General features: G+C 43.3%; 1 protein-coding gene across 1 annotated transcript; it reads right to left on the reverse strand.

The window, feature by feature from the left end:
- Positions 1-2440: 2440 nt before the first annotated feature.
- LOC148660057 (butyrophilin-like protein 2) lies at positions 2441-18546 on the reverse strand. The gene is made up of 8 exons (XM_088637640.1): positions 18408-18546; positions 17025-17104; positions 14786-15124; positions 12793-13125; positions 11210-11548; positions 8680-8964; positions 6872-6991; positions 2441-5538 (listed from the first exon to the last, which is right to left on the reverse strand). The coding sequence occupies exons 1-8, from the start codon at positions 18458-18460 to the stop codon at positions 5498-5500; spliced, it is 1590 nt and encodes a 529-aa protein (XP_088493766.1). The 5' UTR covers positions 18461-18546; the 3' UTR covers positions 2441-5497.
- Positions 18547-19117: the final 571 nt, after the last annotated feature.

Genomic DNA, 19117 nt, shown 5'->3' on the forward strand with positions numbered 1-19117 from the left:
ATCAAGATATCAAAAAGCAGCATCCTGTCAAAGCAGCTTATTAACAGAACCAGAATAATAAATTCCATCTCAAGTCTTGGTGCGCCTCAGTTAGGCCAAAATTCATTCTATCCCATATTATGTAATCTGCTGACCATAGCGATCTGATTCAGAGTGATATACAGTAAATGTGACTCATTCATGATCAGCAGTCTTAGGACTCATATATAAATACATATGAGAAAGCCTGTTTTGTTCAATCGCTGTGCTGGGCCTAAGCGGCACCCTATTTCAGTACATATCAGCTACAAATGATTGGATCATAACCTATTCAATCTTAAATAATTGATTCTACTCTATGTGATCTGCCAACTGTAGTGATCTGCTACTGTGTGACGAACAGTAACTGTGACTGAATTCTGATCAGCAATTTTCAGCCTCATGCAAGCAATATAGTGCTGGGCCTGGGCAGCAGCTCAATTTCCATTCATAACATTTTCGAATAACAGAATCATGACCCATCCAATCCTGAAGAGCAGCTTCAAAAGTTCTATGTGGTGATGCTTTCACAAAATCATTAAATCGCCAGATCTTTAAAAGGTTTTTCCTAACAACATGAATAAAAATGAAAAACACTTGATAAACATAAACCCCAAAGTCTTTATGTTTTCATTCCATGAATTCATTCATGATTCCATGATCTCCTAATCACTTAAAGGGTCATTTGTTGGTTTCCAATACCTTAGACTTGTTTCCAAGTCTTTAATCGTCGAGGGGTTTGGTTTCAATACAGAACCTGCAGGCCTGTGGCTCTCCGGGAGCAGGACAGAGGATCACAGCTGCACAGTTAAACACAGTAAAGAGATCAGCGCAGGACTCCCAGTCTTTGATTGCGGCACAGGGATGAATGTGCAGAATTTACTCCCTTTGAAGAACGGGTTGTATCTGATATATGCCATGTGTGTTACCGATTTCTTTTAAAAAAGCAGCAGGAATGACTCCCTCTGTATAATGCAGGTCTGGAGCTCATAGACCATCATGGTTAAAAACACCTGTCAGATCGCAAAGATACTGGCAGAATCATTCTGTCTCCTGCAGCTCTCTCTCTACTGCAGCGTCTACAGGAAACAGGCTCCTGAAGACTGGGGAAGCTGTTTCTACGTGTTTGCTTGTGTAAAGAGAGTGTTTCCAAAGCGACTCCTACAGATTGCGATATTGTTGTATGCTTGAAGTATAATGGCACAGAGCCGCTGTCAATTCTGATTATGTCGTGACTCAATGTGGTAAAATTCTGTAAGAAATAAGGATTGATACTGCAGTGAATGGCCCTAAACTCCAGTTCAGCAGTTTCATGCTGGCAGAACAGCCTGGAGACAGGAGTCTAAGTTTCACCAGCAGGGGGTTCCAGTACAGCACTGCTGCAATACTGTGAGCTGTTCAGTGGAAGATACTGTACTTTCTTCGCAATAAATAGCGGAACAAATGCTCAAGTGACAGGCACGCTTATCAAGAGTCACGTCTATTTAAGATGCACGTTTTTGCCTATACAGTATTTCAGTTCACTTTTCTCCTCAGAATCTCTCTCTCTCTCATCCTAGAATATGTATCTCAATATACTATATATCTGGTAACTGTCACATTCCACGGGCTCTGCGAGCATTAGTAGGTATAATACTGATCACTTCTTTCTAATCGGAGCTCTTCATTGAAAACTAGCTAAAGGTACTTCGTTACCTGGCCTTTATAAATCAGTGTACAGGAGATGTTACAGGAGAGCAGTCGAAATCTGGAAATGAGCCCAACCTCATCCTCGCTGCGTTGAATTATAACAACTGAGATGGGCCGATTTTTAAATAGGTACCAATCTGTAGGGGAGAGCTGACAATTTCTGAAAACGTGTTAGCAAATAAAATATGCAGAACAGCACTTTTTCAGATTAATACCAAATTAAATACTGTACATGCTTACACTATATACTATTCTATTTGCAGTAAAACATTGTTTTACTTTCGCTTAACAGCTAAATTAAACTATGTTCCCACTAATGAGGATTAGTCGGGAATCTGTCTTTTCCGGAGGAAACAAAATGGCGAATCGTCTGATTGACCAGGAACAAGACAATTCACAATTCTCACCTGTCAAAATAGTGTGTTGTTTGTCTATCATGTTTTCTAGCTAGCTCGGATGATTTCCTTATCGGTACAATAAGCTATAGGCGTTTACTGAGAGCTGTATTATCAACTTTACACCGTACTGCAACTAAAACAAAATATTTATCTACAGTACGTTTAAAAAAAATATGTTTCTTAAAAAAATATGATGAGTTAATTAATACAATTCATTGTAGCTTGATGTGTATTTTCGAACAAGCACATTTAATTACTGTGACAGATGTAAAATAGAAGCGATTAAAATGATGAAGTAAAAGTACGCTCTAAAAAATACATGAAGTAGTTTCCAATTGTTAATTTACAGAAGAAAATCTTTAATTGGTGACATTTGTACAGTATATAATAATATACATACAGAATCTACGGTACAATATCCACGTGTTCAACTATCGAAAACACCACTAATATAACGATCTATAATAATTATCCAATCTAAATGATTTTATACTAATTCAATAATATACAATTACATAATAACGTCAAGATATTATTTAAATGCAAATAACACTCATATTTTATATATTCATTTGATAATAATATAATTAACGTTAACAACAATGCTAGGACAATACTGTATAACAATTATTCACTAAAATAACCATGAATCATTAACTGTTATTTGCAATTATTAATAGTTACTTTTAGAACAGTTAATAAAATCTAATTACATAATGATTTTAATTAATCGTTATTCTATTTATAATAATATAGTGATGGCGACGTCTGATTTTCCATCATAATTATTGCATATTGTCATTAGCCTAGTTTAATTATTTTATTCTATTTTAGTTAGGTCAAATTTGTCCTTTTTGGGGGCAGTAGAGTCCAATTGTCGTAGCTGACCAGTACTGTATATACGTTTTCTCCACTTTTTATAATAAATATTTTAATAATAACCTTTACGGCGTTCAATAATTACTAACTACCCTGAATGCGTGTCTGGTCTCTAGGAGTCGTGCATAAGTCTCTAGTGATAGCCCAGTCGTGATAGTTTAAAAAAACACAATTAGTGCGTGGTTATAAAATGACAAAACAACAAATTTGGCTGTTTTTATTGTAACGTGTTAGAGAACGGTACCCAAGAAATAAATCCATGGGACAAGTTTTTATTGAAATAGTGAGTCTGAATAAGTAGTCCCCGTTTATTTCATTTCCCCCAACTGCTACTGTATGTCTCGGTTTCGGAAACCGAAATAAGGAGTCTACCCTCTTTTCCACTGACACCTGCTTCTGAAACGCTGACACGTCTCGTCAGTAAGTGATGTTGTTCTACAAAATGCCCAGCAGAGGGAGCACGGCGACTAACGAAAAGGAACTGAAACGCTCACTGTAGGAGTCGAGTAGAGGTGTTTCAGGTACGGGAAAAAACAAAAACAAAACAAAACTACCCAGAAAAGTAAGTGTACAGTATGGAAGTGTGTTCGGAGTCATGACCACAGAAGGATCATAAATAAGAGAGACTTGTGTTGTACTGTAACTCAATTCATGACGGTGATAACTAAATGTGGTAAACTTATTGCCAGAAAAGAAAACATAGCTCATATTCCAGTGGAGTTTATTTCTGGGATGTTTGTAACCATTCCCGTTCCATCAGAAGGCGAAGCATACTGAAAAACAAAACTCCTCCCCACCCAAAACACCCCCAAAATACGTGTATATTGTCTTGGCCTGATTTTAGACAGTTACTGCACACTTGTCCTGTTTGACTGGGGTTTTAGTGTCAGTCCACTGTCCAGTCGCTGTGCCCTGTTCAGCGGTGGTTTTGTTCTCTCATGTGAAGTCACAAGCGGTGTGTTTCCATCGGTGCTTCAGGCATTGAGGCAGGTTCCTCGTCTTCTCCTGCTTGTTCATCAAAACTCTTTCCTGCTGCAGGTTCGCCACCTCCTTACAGTTGGAATTTTAATTTAGGGACTCTCAAATCGGGCTGATTTAGACTGTGCCCTCCTGATATGGTGGAAGTGGTGTCAAGCAAAGAGACAGTGCCTACTGTCACGAAAGCCGGTTTTGACTCCCGTGGAGTGTGTTATTAAAGACCCTATGTGGACGGTATAATCCGTAAAAGACAATGGAGGAAGGCAGAACGGGGTTAGGATGGGTTGACAAGACAGGGGGTGGTGGCTGTAGTGAGCAGGTGCACTGGGGATATGAGGTAGCAACCAAGTCCAAGGAAGTTCAAAAGGGAAGTCGGGGCGCAGTCCATAATCCAAGAGCCGGGAGATCCATCCAAGACAAACAGTTAAAAGGGGGAACCTGGTCGGAACCGGCACAGGAACAGGAACTAAAAACATAACGGAACCAGGCACTCTGGATCCCAGACCCAGGAGGTCAGGACGCCGCGGAAAAAGCCTGCCTTCGGAGAACCCGGGAAATAGGCCAGCCTTGTGGCGTCCATCTTCCACTACTGAGCCCGGAACTGCAGAGACGCTAGGCTTTGAACCAAAAAGCAAACGATTCGCATCAGGAAATAATAGAAATTAATCATAACCGAAAGGGGGTAGGAGCGCCCTCTAGAGGAGGGATGTAGAACGTAACGCCTACAGCAGCACAGATACGATACAAGGCTATGATTCTCAGTTAGGCAGGGGGTTATGATTGTTGTGGGGGTGAAGATTTACAGACCTCACCACCTGTTACCCTGGTGGACAGGACAGAAACCAGGGTTTGCCACAGTGATTTCTCATCCAATCAATTAACAACCACCTTGAACGGAATGAATCACCTCTATCTTATCCCAGAGTAAGAACTACTGCTGACTAATCCTGGGGTCTGTAACCTGAGCAAATGCCTCTTCTACTTCTGTAGATCCATTATTTCTGCATTTTTCAGCATGATTTGCTGAGGGGCTTTTGTACAGTTTAATGGAAGAAAACCAGTGATTGTGGACATACTAGTCCTGGATTCTAAGATGTAGGAGCCTCATGTTTACTTCTTGACTAAGTCAGCTTATGGAATCTCCATGCTGAATTCTGTACAGTTTTAGGGTGGGGGTAGGAATGTGTTGTACAGTAGAGGAGTTTGCCTTGTTATCACCTTGTTAATGAGCTTATCGCCCATGGTTTCAGTTCAGATCCTCTTTAACCAGACCACAGAATGTTTGTAGAAAACACCTTTATACTTTTACACACTTCTTTAACAAATCGTGAATCAGGGGAAACACCAATTCAACGGAAAGGAGTTCTTGGTCCAACACTCACAAATAAAGACCTCGATTACAGATCGTCATGCACTCTCCTTTATCTCCAGTAAACCACGCTATGGATTTTCCAGTATATACAATGTAAGCTGACGGGCAGAAGCGTTTGTAAGAGGTGTGTTTGTGTGCCTCAGTGTCACGCCGTGAGACACGGTTATCTCCAACCACTAGACGGCAGTCGGCAGCCTTGAACTCCTGTGAGAGACAAGGAAGGGACGTGTTAGAGTCCAACTCCTGAAGAGTTTGCCTGGCAGCTACTGCACTACATACACTTCATCCAGTACAGATCACCCACAGAGGCGTCGAGAGATGCTTTAATTAAGAAGAATAGTTTGTGGTGAAACTAGGCTCGCCTGTTATAATTAATCATTATAACAGTTGGCTACACTTATATAGCACTTTTCTGGACACTCCACTCAGAGCACTTTACAGGTAATGGGGAATCCCACTACAACCACCAGTGTGCAGCCCCACCTGGATGATGCTCCAGTACTCTCACCACACACCAGTTCTTAGGAGAGCAGAGTGATGAAGCCAGTTCAGAGATGGGGATTATTAGTACCAGGGGGAAATTTGGTCAGGACACTGGGGTAACACCTCTACTCTTTTCAAGAAACAACCTGGGATTTGTAATGACCACAGAGAGTCAGGAGACTCCAAAGGATGACTCCTATTTGCAGTATAGTGTTCCTGTCATTATACTGGGGCATTAGGACCCCCACAGACCACAGGGTGAATGCCCCCTACTGGCCCCACTAACATCTCTTCCAGCAGCAACCTTAACTTTCCCAGGAGTCTCCCATCCAGGTACTGACCACGCTCACACCTGCTGAGCTCCAGGGGTTGTCAGCTGTGAGTTGCAGAGTGATATGGCTGCTGGCTATAACTCCTACTTCTAAGAAGTACAGTTATACTTCTGACAGCAGCCTTGTGTGTCTTTCTGAAATGGACTATTTTCTATTCACTGACATGGGCATAAAACCAACTTTCAAATAGTCCTGCAGAAACTACTGACATCAAGCATTTAGGTATTCACAATCATTTACTTAATTAAGAATTATTTTTTAGTCAACAGCCGAAGGTGGAGTTTTGTCTGAAATGTCTTGTTTTTACACATTTAAACACTACGATCAACCTGAAAACCTTCTTTTATAATTTGGTTTACTATTTTTCTACTGCAGATCATTCTACTCTAAAAACATGATATATCATTCAGCATGGTCCATAACATTGTGAACTTTTCTTGTCTTATTAAAATTGCATTGTGACTTGTACCTGCTCTTAAAAACACTGCAAGACAGAGAGATTTTTCCATTGGGAACCATACTGGATCTTTGTTGGACCATGTACATCTGTGCCATAAAAATTAAACCTAATAAGGGCAAACAGCAATCTGGGAATGGTTTCTTTGACCTACTACACGCAAAGCAAGATCTATACATCTGCAAAGTAATAACCAATGTAAAGAAATGGTTAGAGCTAATTAATCATATACATTACAGCGGATGGATGTCTGGCAATGAGGTACCTTCTTTGTTTCTTTTAACAAAGATCCCAACAGCCACCAAGCACACCAGGACCAGCGTAGCCGGTAATAGAAAAGCAGAAAGATGGTATCTCTCTGGATGGATATTTTCAAAGAACGTGTCTGAAATAAAGAAGGAAGTTTATATTAAAACTGATGGGCAAAACAGCAAGAAAAACTTTTGTTCAATTATCCCATTTTGGAATGGCTTCAAGAAGCATCTATCTGTATAATTGTCTCCTGTATCCACTCAAGACAGAAGGAGGCTGGTGACCATGCTCCTGTGACACAACCACATAAGCTATTCGTCATTTGACATGTAATCTCCATCGCGCCTGACAGGAGAGTTAATCCCGATTGGGGGGAACATGGACAGGATTCACTGCAATTCACAGGGTTTGATGTTTATCGGAAAGAGCCAGATTGATCCCTGCACTTGGACAACTGCGCACTGCTGTATGGGGAATCTCATGTCGCTGTCTGGTAGTGACTTGACCCAGACTTCAACTAGCGATTTTCAGATCGCAGTTTTCATCCCACACTCCCAGAATGTGCCTTTATCGGGTTAAGTAACTTAGAGCAGAGTACCAAGTGGCTCATTCAGTAAGGATCACGGTGTCACAGAGGGATGGACGGATAATGTGGATGGAGGTAAAACAAAACAAATGCCCAACTCTGAAACTGAATGTAAAATTTAATTATTTGTCCTGTAGAAACGGGGGAGAAATGGACTGTGTGCTCAAGGCCAAACATATATCCCACTGAAAAAAATAGTACCTGTGTTCCTTTGTAATCCACATTCCGATCTCATTCACATTTAACCAGTCATTTTAAGACCACATACCCCAAGTTTCTTCTCTTCATTAAACTCTCTACACAAATGTTCCAATTATGTTTCCTTCCAAAACTTTCTTTCTCTCCACGCCTCTGTTTGTCCTCCATACATCCACCTCAGTGCCTTTAGCATCATCGATGTGTCTGTGCTCGATTTATATAGCCTGTCTGAAAACACACCTGTTCTGTGTTTCGCTGATGACCAGGAGAGCTTTTCCTGGGCAGCCATCTTGGGAATCTGATCAGACATCTTGAGGAGGTCAAGTTGGATATCGAGGACACAGAGTAATTTGTTTTTGGAAAATACCTTCCTTCTAAGACTCGTCCCCTGCTAACCTTACAGGGAGTTCATCCAAAAGCATCTGGAGCAATATGACACAGATGATGTAGGTTTGAATGTGGACTCTGATTACTGTTACAGGACTGTGTTCACACATAAACTCAAACCTTACGTGGATTGCAGGAGTCTGCCTAGACTTTCTCCTTCTCCTTTCTCCAGATTTGTACCCATGAAATAAGACGTGAAAAACCCACAACTGGTTGTTCCAAGTAGGGTGCGTATAAGAAAAATCGAACTGGCAATTCTCAATTAAAAAACTCTCTGATAATCCAAGAACTACATAGAACAGAACATGGCTTTATGTGTTTGCTTCATTTTGCAAAGGGACAACCATTCTTTGACTCGAAGTAGATCTGACTGTAAGATACCAAGGGACCACGAGGCGGAGGTAGAGAGAATGAGTGCTATATCCTGAGGACGTCTGAGAAGGCAGTATGAATGACCTGTATTTGTACACAGGCGGGGACATCTGCTCAAGGGAAGGAACTAGAAGCTTGGTTCATATCCTGAAAATTTATGACTAAGGATATAAGGATTAAGAACTGGGTACAAAGAATGTAAGAGGTATAAACATAGTGTACATTTGAAGAGCACTAGAAGCTTTCCTTCTGGGGCCTCTTCAAGCAAATTGACTTACCGCTGATTCTGAGTCGTGACCCAGATTCTATCTTCTGCTCCTGCTGGGCCACCATGCAGACCACACCCTCGTTGTCGGTCTTTTTCATGTACAAGTGACTGGTGATGGAGTAGGGACTGTCCTTGCTGGGCTGACTGGCTGGCTTCACATCCGAAGAGAGTTTTCTCCCACCCTTGTCTGTCCAGAACATCTGGGGTTCGGGAAACCAGCCCTCGGAGTGACAAGTCAGCTTCAGAGAGTCTTTCTTTATTTCTCCAATTTCTATCTCGGGCCTACTGCCCTGGCCTGTGGAAGGATCAGAAGTTAACAGCAGTAATCTCTGTATATAATACCTAATCCTCTATGGACAAAAACCTTCAGTGTCATCAAATGGGTGGAGGCAGGACACCTAAAGGGTGCTGCTCTTCTGTCCCGTTCCTAGTTCCCTGTGATTATTCATGTCTTTCCGGTGGGTCTTGTTATGTAGCCTATTTACTTCCTGTATCTGCTCTGCTCCTGGGTCAGCATTGAGGGTGTGGATGTCCTGAGACCCATCTGATACCAGGTCACCCCACGTCCGTGGCCTGAGAGCATAGGTTTCTAGACCGACATCGTCCGCCCCCCTGAGCCTGGGCTAACCCCCGTGTTGCCCCCTTTTACCGCTACGCATAGGGTCTCTACTGCTCTCCTTGTCCTTCCACGGCATACCCTTCCGACATCCCTGACAGCATGATAGGAGAAATCTGTAGTGTGCCATTCTATTGGCAAAAATATGGCAAAAATCAAGCCTATATTTGTCCTTTTAGTGAAATAGCAAATTGTCGATAGTAAATAAGTGATCACAACAGATACATGTGGAGCTGGGTTGGAGGATTGGTGCGGAAGTTGAATGGGATGGAGAAAAGGTTTACGGATGATATTGTTACAAATAGGGGATTAAGAAACTAGAGAAATATCAGGAATCCGTGAGAGGATTAATCAATATGTAAATTAAATAATCAAAACCCCCAACTTCTAAATTAATTTGCCCAAAATATACCTGTGTGGTTGGTATATGAGTGCCTCTCAGTGTTTGTTCTCTGACACAACAATGGTGAAAAGATTAAGAATTCATATATTTATTAAAAATGACAATACACTCACTACATAAACATCCAACACACAGGTTACGCTCATTGCAAATTTGCAAATAAGGAGTCCCAGAGGCCTAACGTTTTAACCACCTAGCAAAACCCTGGACTGCTACCAAGTGTTCGACTTTTAAATAACGCCCACAAAGGCGAAAAGAAGAGATAAGCTGCCTCCTAAACTAACTAGAATACAACCTGTTGTTAAATCTCTCTCTGTCAATCCGGATGACACAAAATATAATGAGAACTAATCAGCCTCTTCTAGAAATCTACCCACTATCCATTTTAGCCAAGGCTATTTTTAATCAAGGGATTCTTACTGCTTCTTACTTTCTGATTCACAGAAAATCAGTGTTCCCTCAAATCACACAAGAGCAAGCTCATTAAATATTTCGCTCGAATCTGATCTTTCCCAGGTCATCTAGACAAGAGGCTCGCACCTTTCCCTTCTCTTGTCTCTTGTTTTTCCTTCTATCCTCAACTTCTTCTGTATCTCACACCTGAAGAAGGCTCCACAGCCGAAACGTTGTGTTTTCTCTCTTCTCTTTTCAGCATGGAATAAACCTATTACTTGTTCCTTTGCAGCCTACGCATGCTGAAGCAGCTCCCCACCTGATCTTCTTCTGTACCTGCCTGTTTCATGCTCTGTCCCCCCCTGAGTGTTGATTTGTCACTTAATCATCCATCTAGGACTTCATTATCTTAGGTAAACCAGGGTAACCTTGCTTTGATGGCTTTGATCTTTGAATCTGGGAAACATCCCCTTGCTGGGAAGGAGGAAATGTTGACGCAGGCCAGGTGTTACCCATTGTATCTAGCTTCTTAAACACACTTCATAACAATATTAAATTGCTTTTTTTTGGGGGGGGGGTGGGGGGTGGAAACAGAAATGATGATGAGTTACGTGATGAAGCAGAAGTGAGCTTGATGTCACCGCTCCTGAATGTTTGTTGTAAATTCCATTAAATAAGACTCTGAGATTGTCTAATGTGGTAGCCCAGGAACTGGAGGAAGGCAATGGATCTAAAAAATCTTTGGCCTTCCACATATTTTTCTACTTTGAAAAAGGTACCAAAACCTTTCTTGAAAAAAATTTTAAAAACACAGAAGGGGCAGTGCAGTGGCTCTGTGGCTCAGGATCTGCACCTGTGGCTGGAAGGTTGCTGGTTCAAATCCAGCAGCCAGCAGAGGAATCCTACTCTGTTGGGCCCCTGAGCAAGACCCTTAACCCCAGCTGCTCCAGGGGTGCTGTACAATGGCTGACCCTGTGCTCTGACTCCAAGCTTCTCTCCCTGCCTGTGTGTCTCATGGAGAGCAAGCTGGGGTCTGTGAAAAGACAAATTCGTAATACAAGAAATTGTATAGGGCCAATAAAGTGATCTTAAAGAGGACATCCAAGAAAAGCGTAGATCTGTACTCACGTCTAACACGTAACCCCAACTTGGGCTCCTCGTACCATTCCGCACTGCTGACGTGACACGTGTAGGAGCCTTGATCTGAGATCCTGACGTTCTGGAGCAGCAGGGACACGTTTCCTGTCTCCATCTCCTGTTTGAACAGCCTCACTCTGCCCCTGTAGCCTGACCCCTCTGTCTCCTTCCCCTCCTTGTAGAGGAAGACCAGGTTCTCAAAGTTCTCTCTGTACCACCTCACGTCCATGGCTGTGGCACTCATTTCAGGGGACAGCTGACAGGGGAGGACAACGTCGCTGTCCACACTGGCCGCCACAGGCTCTGACGGCACAATGAGCTTAAATGTGCCTGTGGGAAAGCAACAGAGAGGGGGCGCTAGAGAGATCCAATCTTGCTGCAGACACGCAGCCATAAACACAGTAAGGAATGTTTAATGAACCCTGGAAAACAAAAAAACCTGGCAAGTGATGTGCACTGTTTATAGGGGACTATCTGCTTCTGTAGCAAAAAGAACAAAAATCAGTGTGTCGGTGTTCACTCTCTTTCAGGTTTTAAAGAATGGGCAGCAAAGTGGTGCAGTAGTTCGCTTTGCTGTCTCGAAGAGACCCTGGGTTCAATTCCTGGACGAGTACTTATGTGGAGTTGGTATGTTCTCCACATGAATGCGTATTCTTGTCTGTGTGTGCCCTGTGATGGACTGGCGTCTCCTCCCTCATTGCTCCCACTTGTTGCTGGTTTAGGCTCTGTCTCCCTCATGATCCTCTTCTGGTTAAGAGGGTTAGAAAATGGTTGGATGGATTAATTCCCAAATGAACTGAATCCATGTTTTACTGCTTCAAGAACAGCTCTTGCGTAGAGCGTGCAATTAAGAATGCTCCTAGCTTGCCAGCAGCCATATCCCCCTGCAGCTCACAGCTCACAGCTGGCAGCCCCACTGGAGCTCAGCAGGTGTGAGCCTGGCCAGTACCTGGATGGGAGACCTCCTGGGAAAAACTAAGGTTGCTGCTGGAAGAGGTGTTAGTGGGGCCAGCAGGGGGCGCTCACCCTGCAATCTATGTGGGTCCTAATGCCCCAGTATAGTGAAAGGGACACTATACTGTAAAAAGGCACCATCCTTCGGATGAGATGTATAAGCGAGGTCCTGACTCTCTGTGGTCATTAAAAACCCCAGGGTGTTTCTCGAAAAGAGTAGGGGTGTTACCCTGGCGTCCTGGCCAAATTTCCCATTGGCCCTTACCAATCATGGCCTCCTAATAATCCCCATCTATGAATTGGCTTCATTACTCTGCTCTCCTCCCCACTGATAGCTGGTGTGTGGTGAGTGTTCTGGCGCACTATGGCTGCCGTTGCATCATCCAGGTGGGGCTGCACAGTGGTGGTGGTAGTGGGATTCCCCATTACCTGTAAAGAGCTTTGAGTGGAGTGTCCAGAAAAGCACTATATAAGTATAAGGAATTATTATTAACTTGCTTCCTTAAGCTTTGTGTTTCTCTTAGCACTCATACAGAGTAGCCTCGGCCATGCAATTAATAGCAATTAGCAACAGTAGAAAAGGTTCTACTCACTTGTTATAAGTAACTGGTTCTACTCACTTGTTACAAGTAGCTGCATGGAGAGCTCATCGTACCAGTCCCCAGAGCTGACGTGGCAAGTGTAGATGCCTTTATCCGAGTTCGTGACCCTTTCAAGCAGCAGGGACACGTCCCCCTTCCTCATCTTCAGCAGCCTCACTCTGCCCCTGTAGTCTGGCCCCTGCATCTCCCTCCCGGCTTTGTACAGATGGACCAGGTCGCTGAACGTCTGCCGGAACCACCTGACCTCCAGGGCCCCGATGTCCATTTCGGGGACAATGTGACAGGCCAGGACAGTGCTGCTGCCCAGGTCGGCGACCTTAGTTTGCGACGAGATGCTGACTTTGAACTGATCTGAGGGAGACGCAAGGAATGGACACTGTCAGGCTTGCCGGGCAGGATCGTCAACCTCATCTTTCTGCAGGGCAGTGATGACTGTGGAAGACAGCAGTTCACGAAACCCACACCAACGGAGCTGCAGCTGTCCTTCTCTTGTACGTGTATAATATAATAATAATAATAATAATAATAATAATAATAATAATAATAATAATAATACACTTTATTTTATATAGCGCCTTTAAAGGTGGCTTCTCAAAGCACTTTACAGGATGACAACAATAAATAAGAAGAATACACAAAATAACACACAATTGGGTCCTTTACAGGATGACAACAACAATAAATAAGGAGAATACACAAGATAAAACACAATTACAATATATAGAGGAGACCGTGGATGGTGGGACAAAGAAAAGCAGAGGGGTGAAGAATGGAACCAGTTCAGTAAAGGCTTTTCTGAAGAAGAGGGTTTTGAGTCTGGATTTGAAGGAGTTTAGAGAAGGTGACTCTCTGATATCCTTGGGCAGAGAGTTCCAGAGCTTGGGTATCTTTGTACAGCTTGCTGCCATGTGCTGAAATATCCCAGGGATGCTACAGTGGTACAGCATGTTAACTGTAGCATACACTTGGTTACTGGAATTCCAAATTTCGGAAGCATAGTTAATCCATGTCCAGAGTCAGACTAGGTGATCTACTGTACTTTCCCACTTGGGAAAGTAAAATAGCCACAGCAGACAACAACTTGAACTTGAACTTAGAAATTAGAGGGCTGTAGCGAAGTTCACATTTGACCTTCAGCGTATCAACATACAAATACTGATGGAAAAACGAAATGCAACATTTTCTGGAATGGGAATACTATAGTTATAGCTTATGTACTTTCGCAAAACGTTGTCAGTTTGTTTTAAGCCCTCTGACCAGCGATACATCTTGTGCAGTGAGGCTATGCAACTTGCCAATCACACAAAAGCTCGTTAGGTGCACTTTTACCCAGTGAGGTCCATGTGGAATAATCACCTTTAAAAAAGCCTTAATTCAAAGCTTAGGTCGCTGCAAGAAAAAGGCCACACTTAGTCAGTTTTCTGTGATTTCCATAATGCCTCCAATGTCACCAGAAGCAAGGGAGAGGGCCATTGGCATGCTGCAGGCAGGCATGTCATGTGCCAGCGTTGCCCGACACTATGGAGTAAGCCGCTCCACTGTGTCCCGACTGCAGAGAAGGTTTCAGCAGACCGGCAGGACAGATGACTGTCCAAGATCCGGTCGCCCTCGAGTGACCACACCAGAGCAGGACCGACACATCAGACAGGTCCATCTGAGAGATCGTTTCAGATCTGCCATCGCACTGCTGCTGAAACTGCCGGCAGACACAATGCCCGCATCAGTGACAGGACAGTGAGGCTCCATGCTGCTGGTCTCAGAGCAAGGCGACCTGTCAGAGGCCCTCTGCTCACATCTCCTAGACATCACACCCGACTGGCTTGGGCCAGACAGAGGCTGCGATGGACTCGTCAGCAGTGGCATCAGGTCCTCTTCACGGATGGGTCACTCTTCAGCCTGTTCCACACAGACGGGGGGGCCAGAGTGTGGAGAAGGAGCTGTTGCGTTTCTTTTTTCCCATCAGTATATATGACGTACCGACAGAAGACGACAAGGCTACGCTTGTACTCACGTGTAACACGTAGCTGCAGCTGGGGCTCCTCGTACCAGTCCACACTGCTGACATGACACTTGTAGAGGCCTTGATCCGAGATCCTGACGTTCTGGAGCAGCAGGGACACGTTTCCTCTCTCCATCTCCTGTCTGAACAGCCTCACTCTGCCCCTGTAGGCTGACCCTTCTGTCTCCTTCCCCTCCTTGTAGAGGAAGACCAGGTTGTCAAAGTTCTCTTTGAACCACCTCACCTCCATGGCTGCGGCACTCATTTCAGGGGAAAGCCAACAGGGGAGAATGATGCTGCTGCCCACAGTGGTGTCCACTGGTTCCGCTGGGACAATAACTTTAAACTGGCCTATGGGAGACCGGAGGAAAGGAGTGTGTTATACTGTAGGTCTACATAGAGGCTATTTCCTAGTGTCTCTACACACAGAGATCGGAAGATCCTGAATGATCACACGTCATAATCCGTAGCCCTTATTAAAACTGCATGCCTTTTGAGATATGAGTTGGAAATTACTCCAAGTTGTGAGCCTTAGTCACAGATTACAGAGATTAAAATCACGTTTCTTTTAGGTTTTAGCCTTTTGCCTAATAATAGAGCAAGTTGAGCATAAGACAGAAGTATTATCGCAGGTAGAATTGTATTAATTAGCCTTGCAGTAAATGGACAGAATGATTCAGGATAAATGTGTGCTGCTGCAGACAAATTTCACATAAAATGTAACATGCTGACCACAACTGTATACAGTATTGTAATGAGATGTTTATAGTGCATTGCACAATTTGAGCATAACATTACTAGATATAAATTCTACATTTTTAACTATAATATAAATATATATATATATCCTAATTGACACCTGAAGAAGGCTTCACAGGTAAAATGTTGTTTCTTTTCAACATGGAATAAAGATCACTTTTATTGGCCATATACAGTACAGTTTCTTGTGTTAGGAATTTGTCTTTTCACATACCCCAGCTTGCTGTCCATGAGACACACAAAGAGGGAGAGAGAGAAGCTTGGGGTCAGAGCACTGGGTCAGCCATTGTATAGCACCCCTGGAGCAGTTGGGGTTAAGGGCCTTGCTCAGGGGCCCAGCGGAGTAGGATTCCTCTGCCAGCTGCAGGATTTGAACCAGCAACCTCCCAGACACAGGGGCAGAGCCCAAGCCACAGAGCCACCACACCACCATTTACTTGTTCCTCTGCAGCCTACATATGCTGGCGCAGCTCCCTACGTGAACTCATATATATCCTTTTTTATTTCTTGTGCACATTGCCTGGAGGAGAAAAATTAGACTGCCATCAGCACCTAAGTCTTTTTCATAGGTTGTATCTTCAAGCCCAGTCTTAGAGAGAGCCTGCCCTCTAATTTTGTCTGAAGATGTTGTTTTACTTCCTTCTTGCAAACATTTTGCACGTCTGGAACACTGGGATTATAACACAACCACTCTCCAGCCTACAGGGGTCAACCAACTCTATAGTCTACTGGGGTCACCCAACACCACTCTACAGCCTTCAGGGCTGAAACAGTGCTACTTTCCCAACTTATAACAATAATAATGATGAATCCTTACACTTTTACAGTGTTCTCAGAGTCCTTTACAGGTAATGGGGACTCCCCTCCACCACCACCAGTGTGCACCCCCACCTGGATGATGCTCCAGTACTCTCACCACACTCCAGCTCTCAGTGGGGAGGAGAGCAGAGTGATGAAGCCAGTTCAGAGAGGGGGGTTATTAGGAGGCCATGATTGGTAAAGACAAGGGAGAAATTTGGCCAGGATACCACAGAGAGTCAGGACCTCGGTTTTACATCTCATCCAAAGGACGGTGCCTTTTTACAGTACAGTGTCCCCATCACTGTACTGGGGCATTAGGACCCACACAGACCGCAGGGTGAGCGCCCCCTGCTGGCCCCACTAACACCTCTTCCAGCAGCAGCCCTAGCTTTCCCAGGAGTCTCCCATCCAGGTACTGACCAGACTCACACCTGCTGAGCTTCAGTGTGCTACCTAAGGAAGTGCAACTCCAAAAGAACGAGGTGCCAGGAGAATTCGAGACTACTCAGGGTCCAAGACAATGATGCCTTTTACTGTAAAAGGTTCAGTGCCACATGAGCCCTGTTGCTGTAGTCTGCTGTAGTTCTGCGTGCAGCTGGGCTCATTCTAAAATACTTTGACAGCAATAATAATCAAATGTGACCTATAAGTCTCCTACAAATTTGACAAATCACCCCCCCCACTCTCTTACCTGCATCACATGTTCCCAAACAGGAGAACACTAAGAGGAAGAGTATTCTGCAGTCCCTTTTGGAGTTTCCCATAGTGCACCTGGGAAGATACAGCACACAGAGTTCTGATCCTTTCAAGTTATCATTCACAGTGCACTTCAGCAGTGGTCTCGGAGGAACCAAGCACATACAGGCCCCGTGGGGCTTGATCGCACCTCTGTGTCTGCTGGTTATCGTGACAGCTAAGCTCTTGGTGATGTCACCGAAAACTAAGCTAAGAGCACTTCACAAACCAGTGCTTATGGAACGAACCCGACTTCATCCTGGCTGTCTTATATAATAACCGATTATAACCGATCTGATTTTTTTAAATAGGAGTCAAGTGAATTTGTAGAGGAGGGCGGAGAATGTCTGACAATCGCCCAAATGCAGTCTCAGCAAATTATGAAGGTGGGCTTAAGACAGAGACATGCTGAATAAACCTAAAATAATTTGATCTCTAGGTAACAGACAGAGAGAACAACTAGGGACTCTTTCAAAACAAACAAAAAAACCAGACTGCTTGAATACGTGGAGCTCTAAAACAGAGAAACACCTTCAGCCACAAACATCATAGGGAAGGCCTAATTGCAGATTTTATTAGGCTTAATATTTAGCTAGAGAAGTCACATGATAGACCATAAAACTGTAATAATAATGGGCCTTCCCATGTTACCTGCAGGACCCTGTCAAGGAAAGGTTGTAGTTCAAACATTTTAATAAACAAAATATGGTCAATGGTACTTTTTCAGAATAAAACAAACAAAAACTTGAGATGTTTTTGTATTCAGTCTCTTTTTTAATTGTTTGAGCCAAAGAGAGAGAATGTTGGCTTTTATTCCTAGGATCAGGAAAGCCCCTATATCCTTTCTGGTTTTTCACTAGCTTGTCTTTGTATTTCTTGTGTTCCAACATTATTTCATTTTTTACTGCTTTAACTCGTTTTTAATTTAGCGCAAACTTTGTTTTCCCTTTGCTCAGCATCTGAGTTAAATTCTGTTCTGTTTCTATTGAGGATTACTACTGATACCGTGTGTTTGTGTGTGGAAGGAAGTTTTAATGCTTCCCAGTACAATTTTTGACATTCTGCTGGTAATTGAAAAGCAACAATAACCTTGTAGCTGAAAAGAAAGCAAAACCAATTTCATTAGGAACAGTTTTAAAAGGGTATCCGCAGAATCCGTAAGAGACCCGAATTGCTGAGGAAAGGCACCAAAATGTTACAGTTTGAGTTTAAGCTTTGCATCTGGTGTGAACAGAGTCAAAGTGAACAAAGCGAACAACTTTAGTCATTTCTTCTCTTAATATCAGATAGAAAGAGTAACAACTGACTCATTCAAGGAATAGAGAAATCAAAAACTTACCTGCATGAAGTCGTCTTTAAAGAAAAATGAAAGAAAATTTCATATCTACACATGATAACAAAGTCCTAAGGGGAAGATGTAAAAGTTTTTAATTGGGTTTAATGTTTAGCCTCATAAGACAGTTCAGTAACAGATAAGAACTGAAACAGAAACGCCCAGAGGGAGGGGAAATCTTTAAGGGTGAAACTTGTATGTTTCTAAAGGTGGGACATTTGATACCAAGTAACTCGGGAACAAATGGTCAGAGGAGAGGGACTAATTGATGGGAAAATACATGCCAACAAATTTACAGTGTGGAGACCCAAGGGGAGAAGGGAGTATATATCCCCTTTTAAATATAATTATATTAGTATGTTTTAATTTTATGTGTTTTAAAAAAATAAAAAAGGTGCTGTCCTTTGGATGAGATGTTAAACCGAGGTCCTGATTCTCTGTGATCATAAAAAATCCCAGGGGGTTTCTTGAAAAGAGTTGGGGTGTTACCCTGGTGTCCTGGCCTAATTTCCCCCCTGGCCTTTACCAATCATGGCCTCCTAATAATCCCCCTCTCTGAACTGGCTCCATCCCTCTGCTCTCCTCCCCACTGAGAGCTGGTGTGTGGGGAGAGTACTGGAGCATCATCCAGGTGGGGCTGCACACTGGTGGTGTTGGAGGAGCTCTCCATTACCTGTAAAGCTTAAGGATTATTATTATTAGTAGTAGTACTAACA

Source organism: Lepisosteus platostomus, chromosome 6 (genome assembly GCF_059453375.1).
Source record: "Lepisosteus platostomus isolate fLepPlt1 chromosome 6, fLepPlt1.hap1, whole genome shotgun sequence".
NCBI lineage: Eukaryota > Metazoa > Chordata > Actinopteri > Semionotiformes > Lepisosteidae > Lepisosteus > Lepisosteus platostomus.

Excerpts from the sequence above, each read along its gene's own strand:
- LOC148660057 (XM_088637640.1), bottom strand. The coding sequence starts at position 18,460 with ATGTGTAGATATGAAATTTTCTTTCATTTTTCTTTAAAGACGACTTCA. Across the intron at positions 13,126-14,785 it reads GCTGCAGCTACGTGTTACAC|ATCAGTTCAAAGTCAGCATC; the intron begins GTGAGTACAAGC and ends CGTCTCCCTCAG. Across the intron at positions 5,539-6,871 it reads TGTTAAAAGAAACAAAGAAG|GAGTTCAAGGCTGCCGACTG; the intron begins GTACCTCATTGC and ends TGTCTCTCACAG.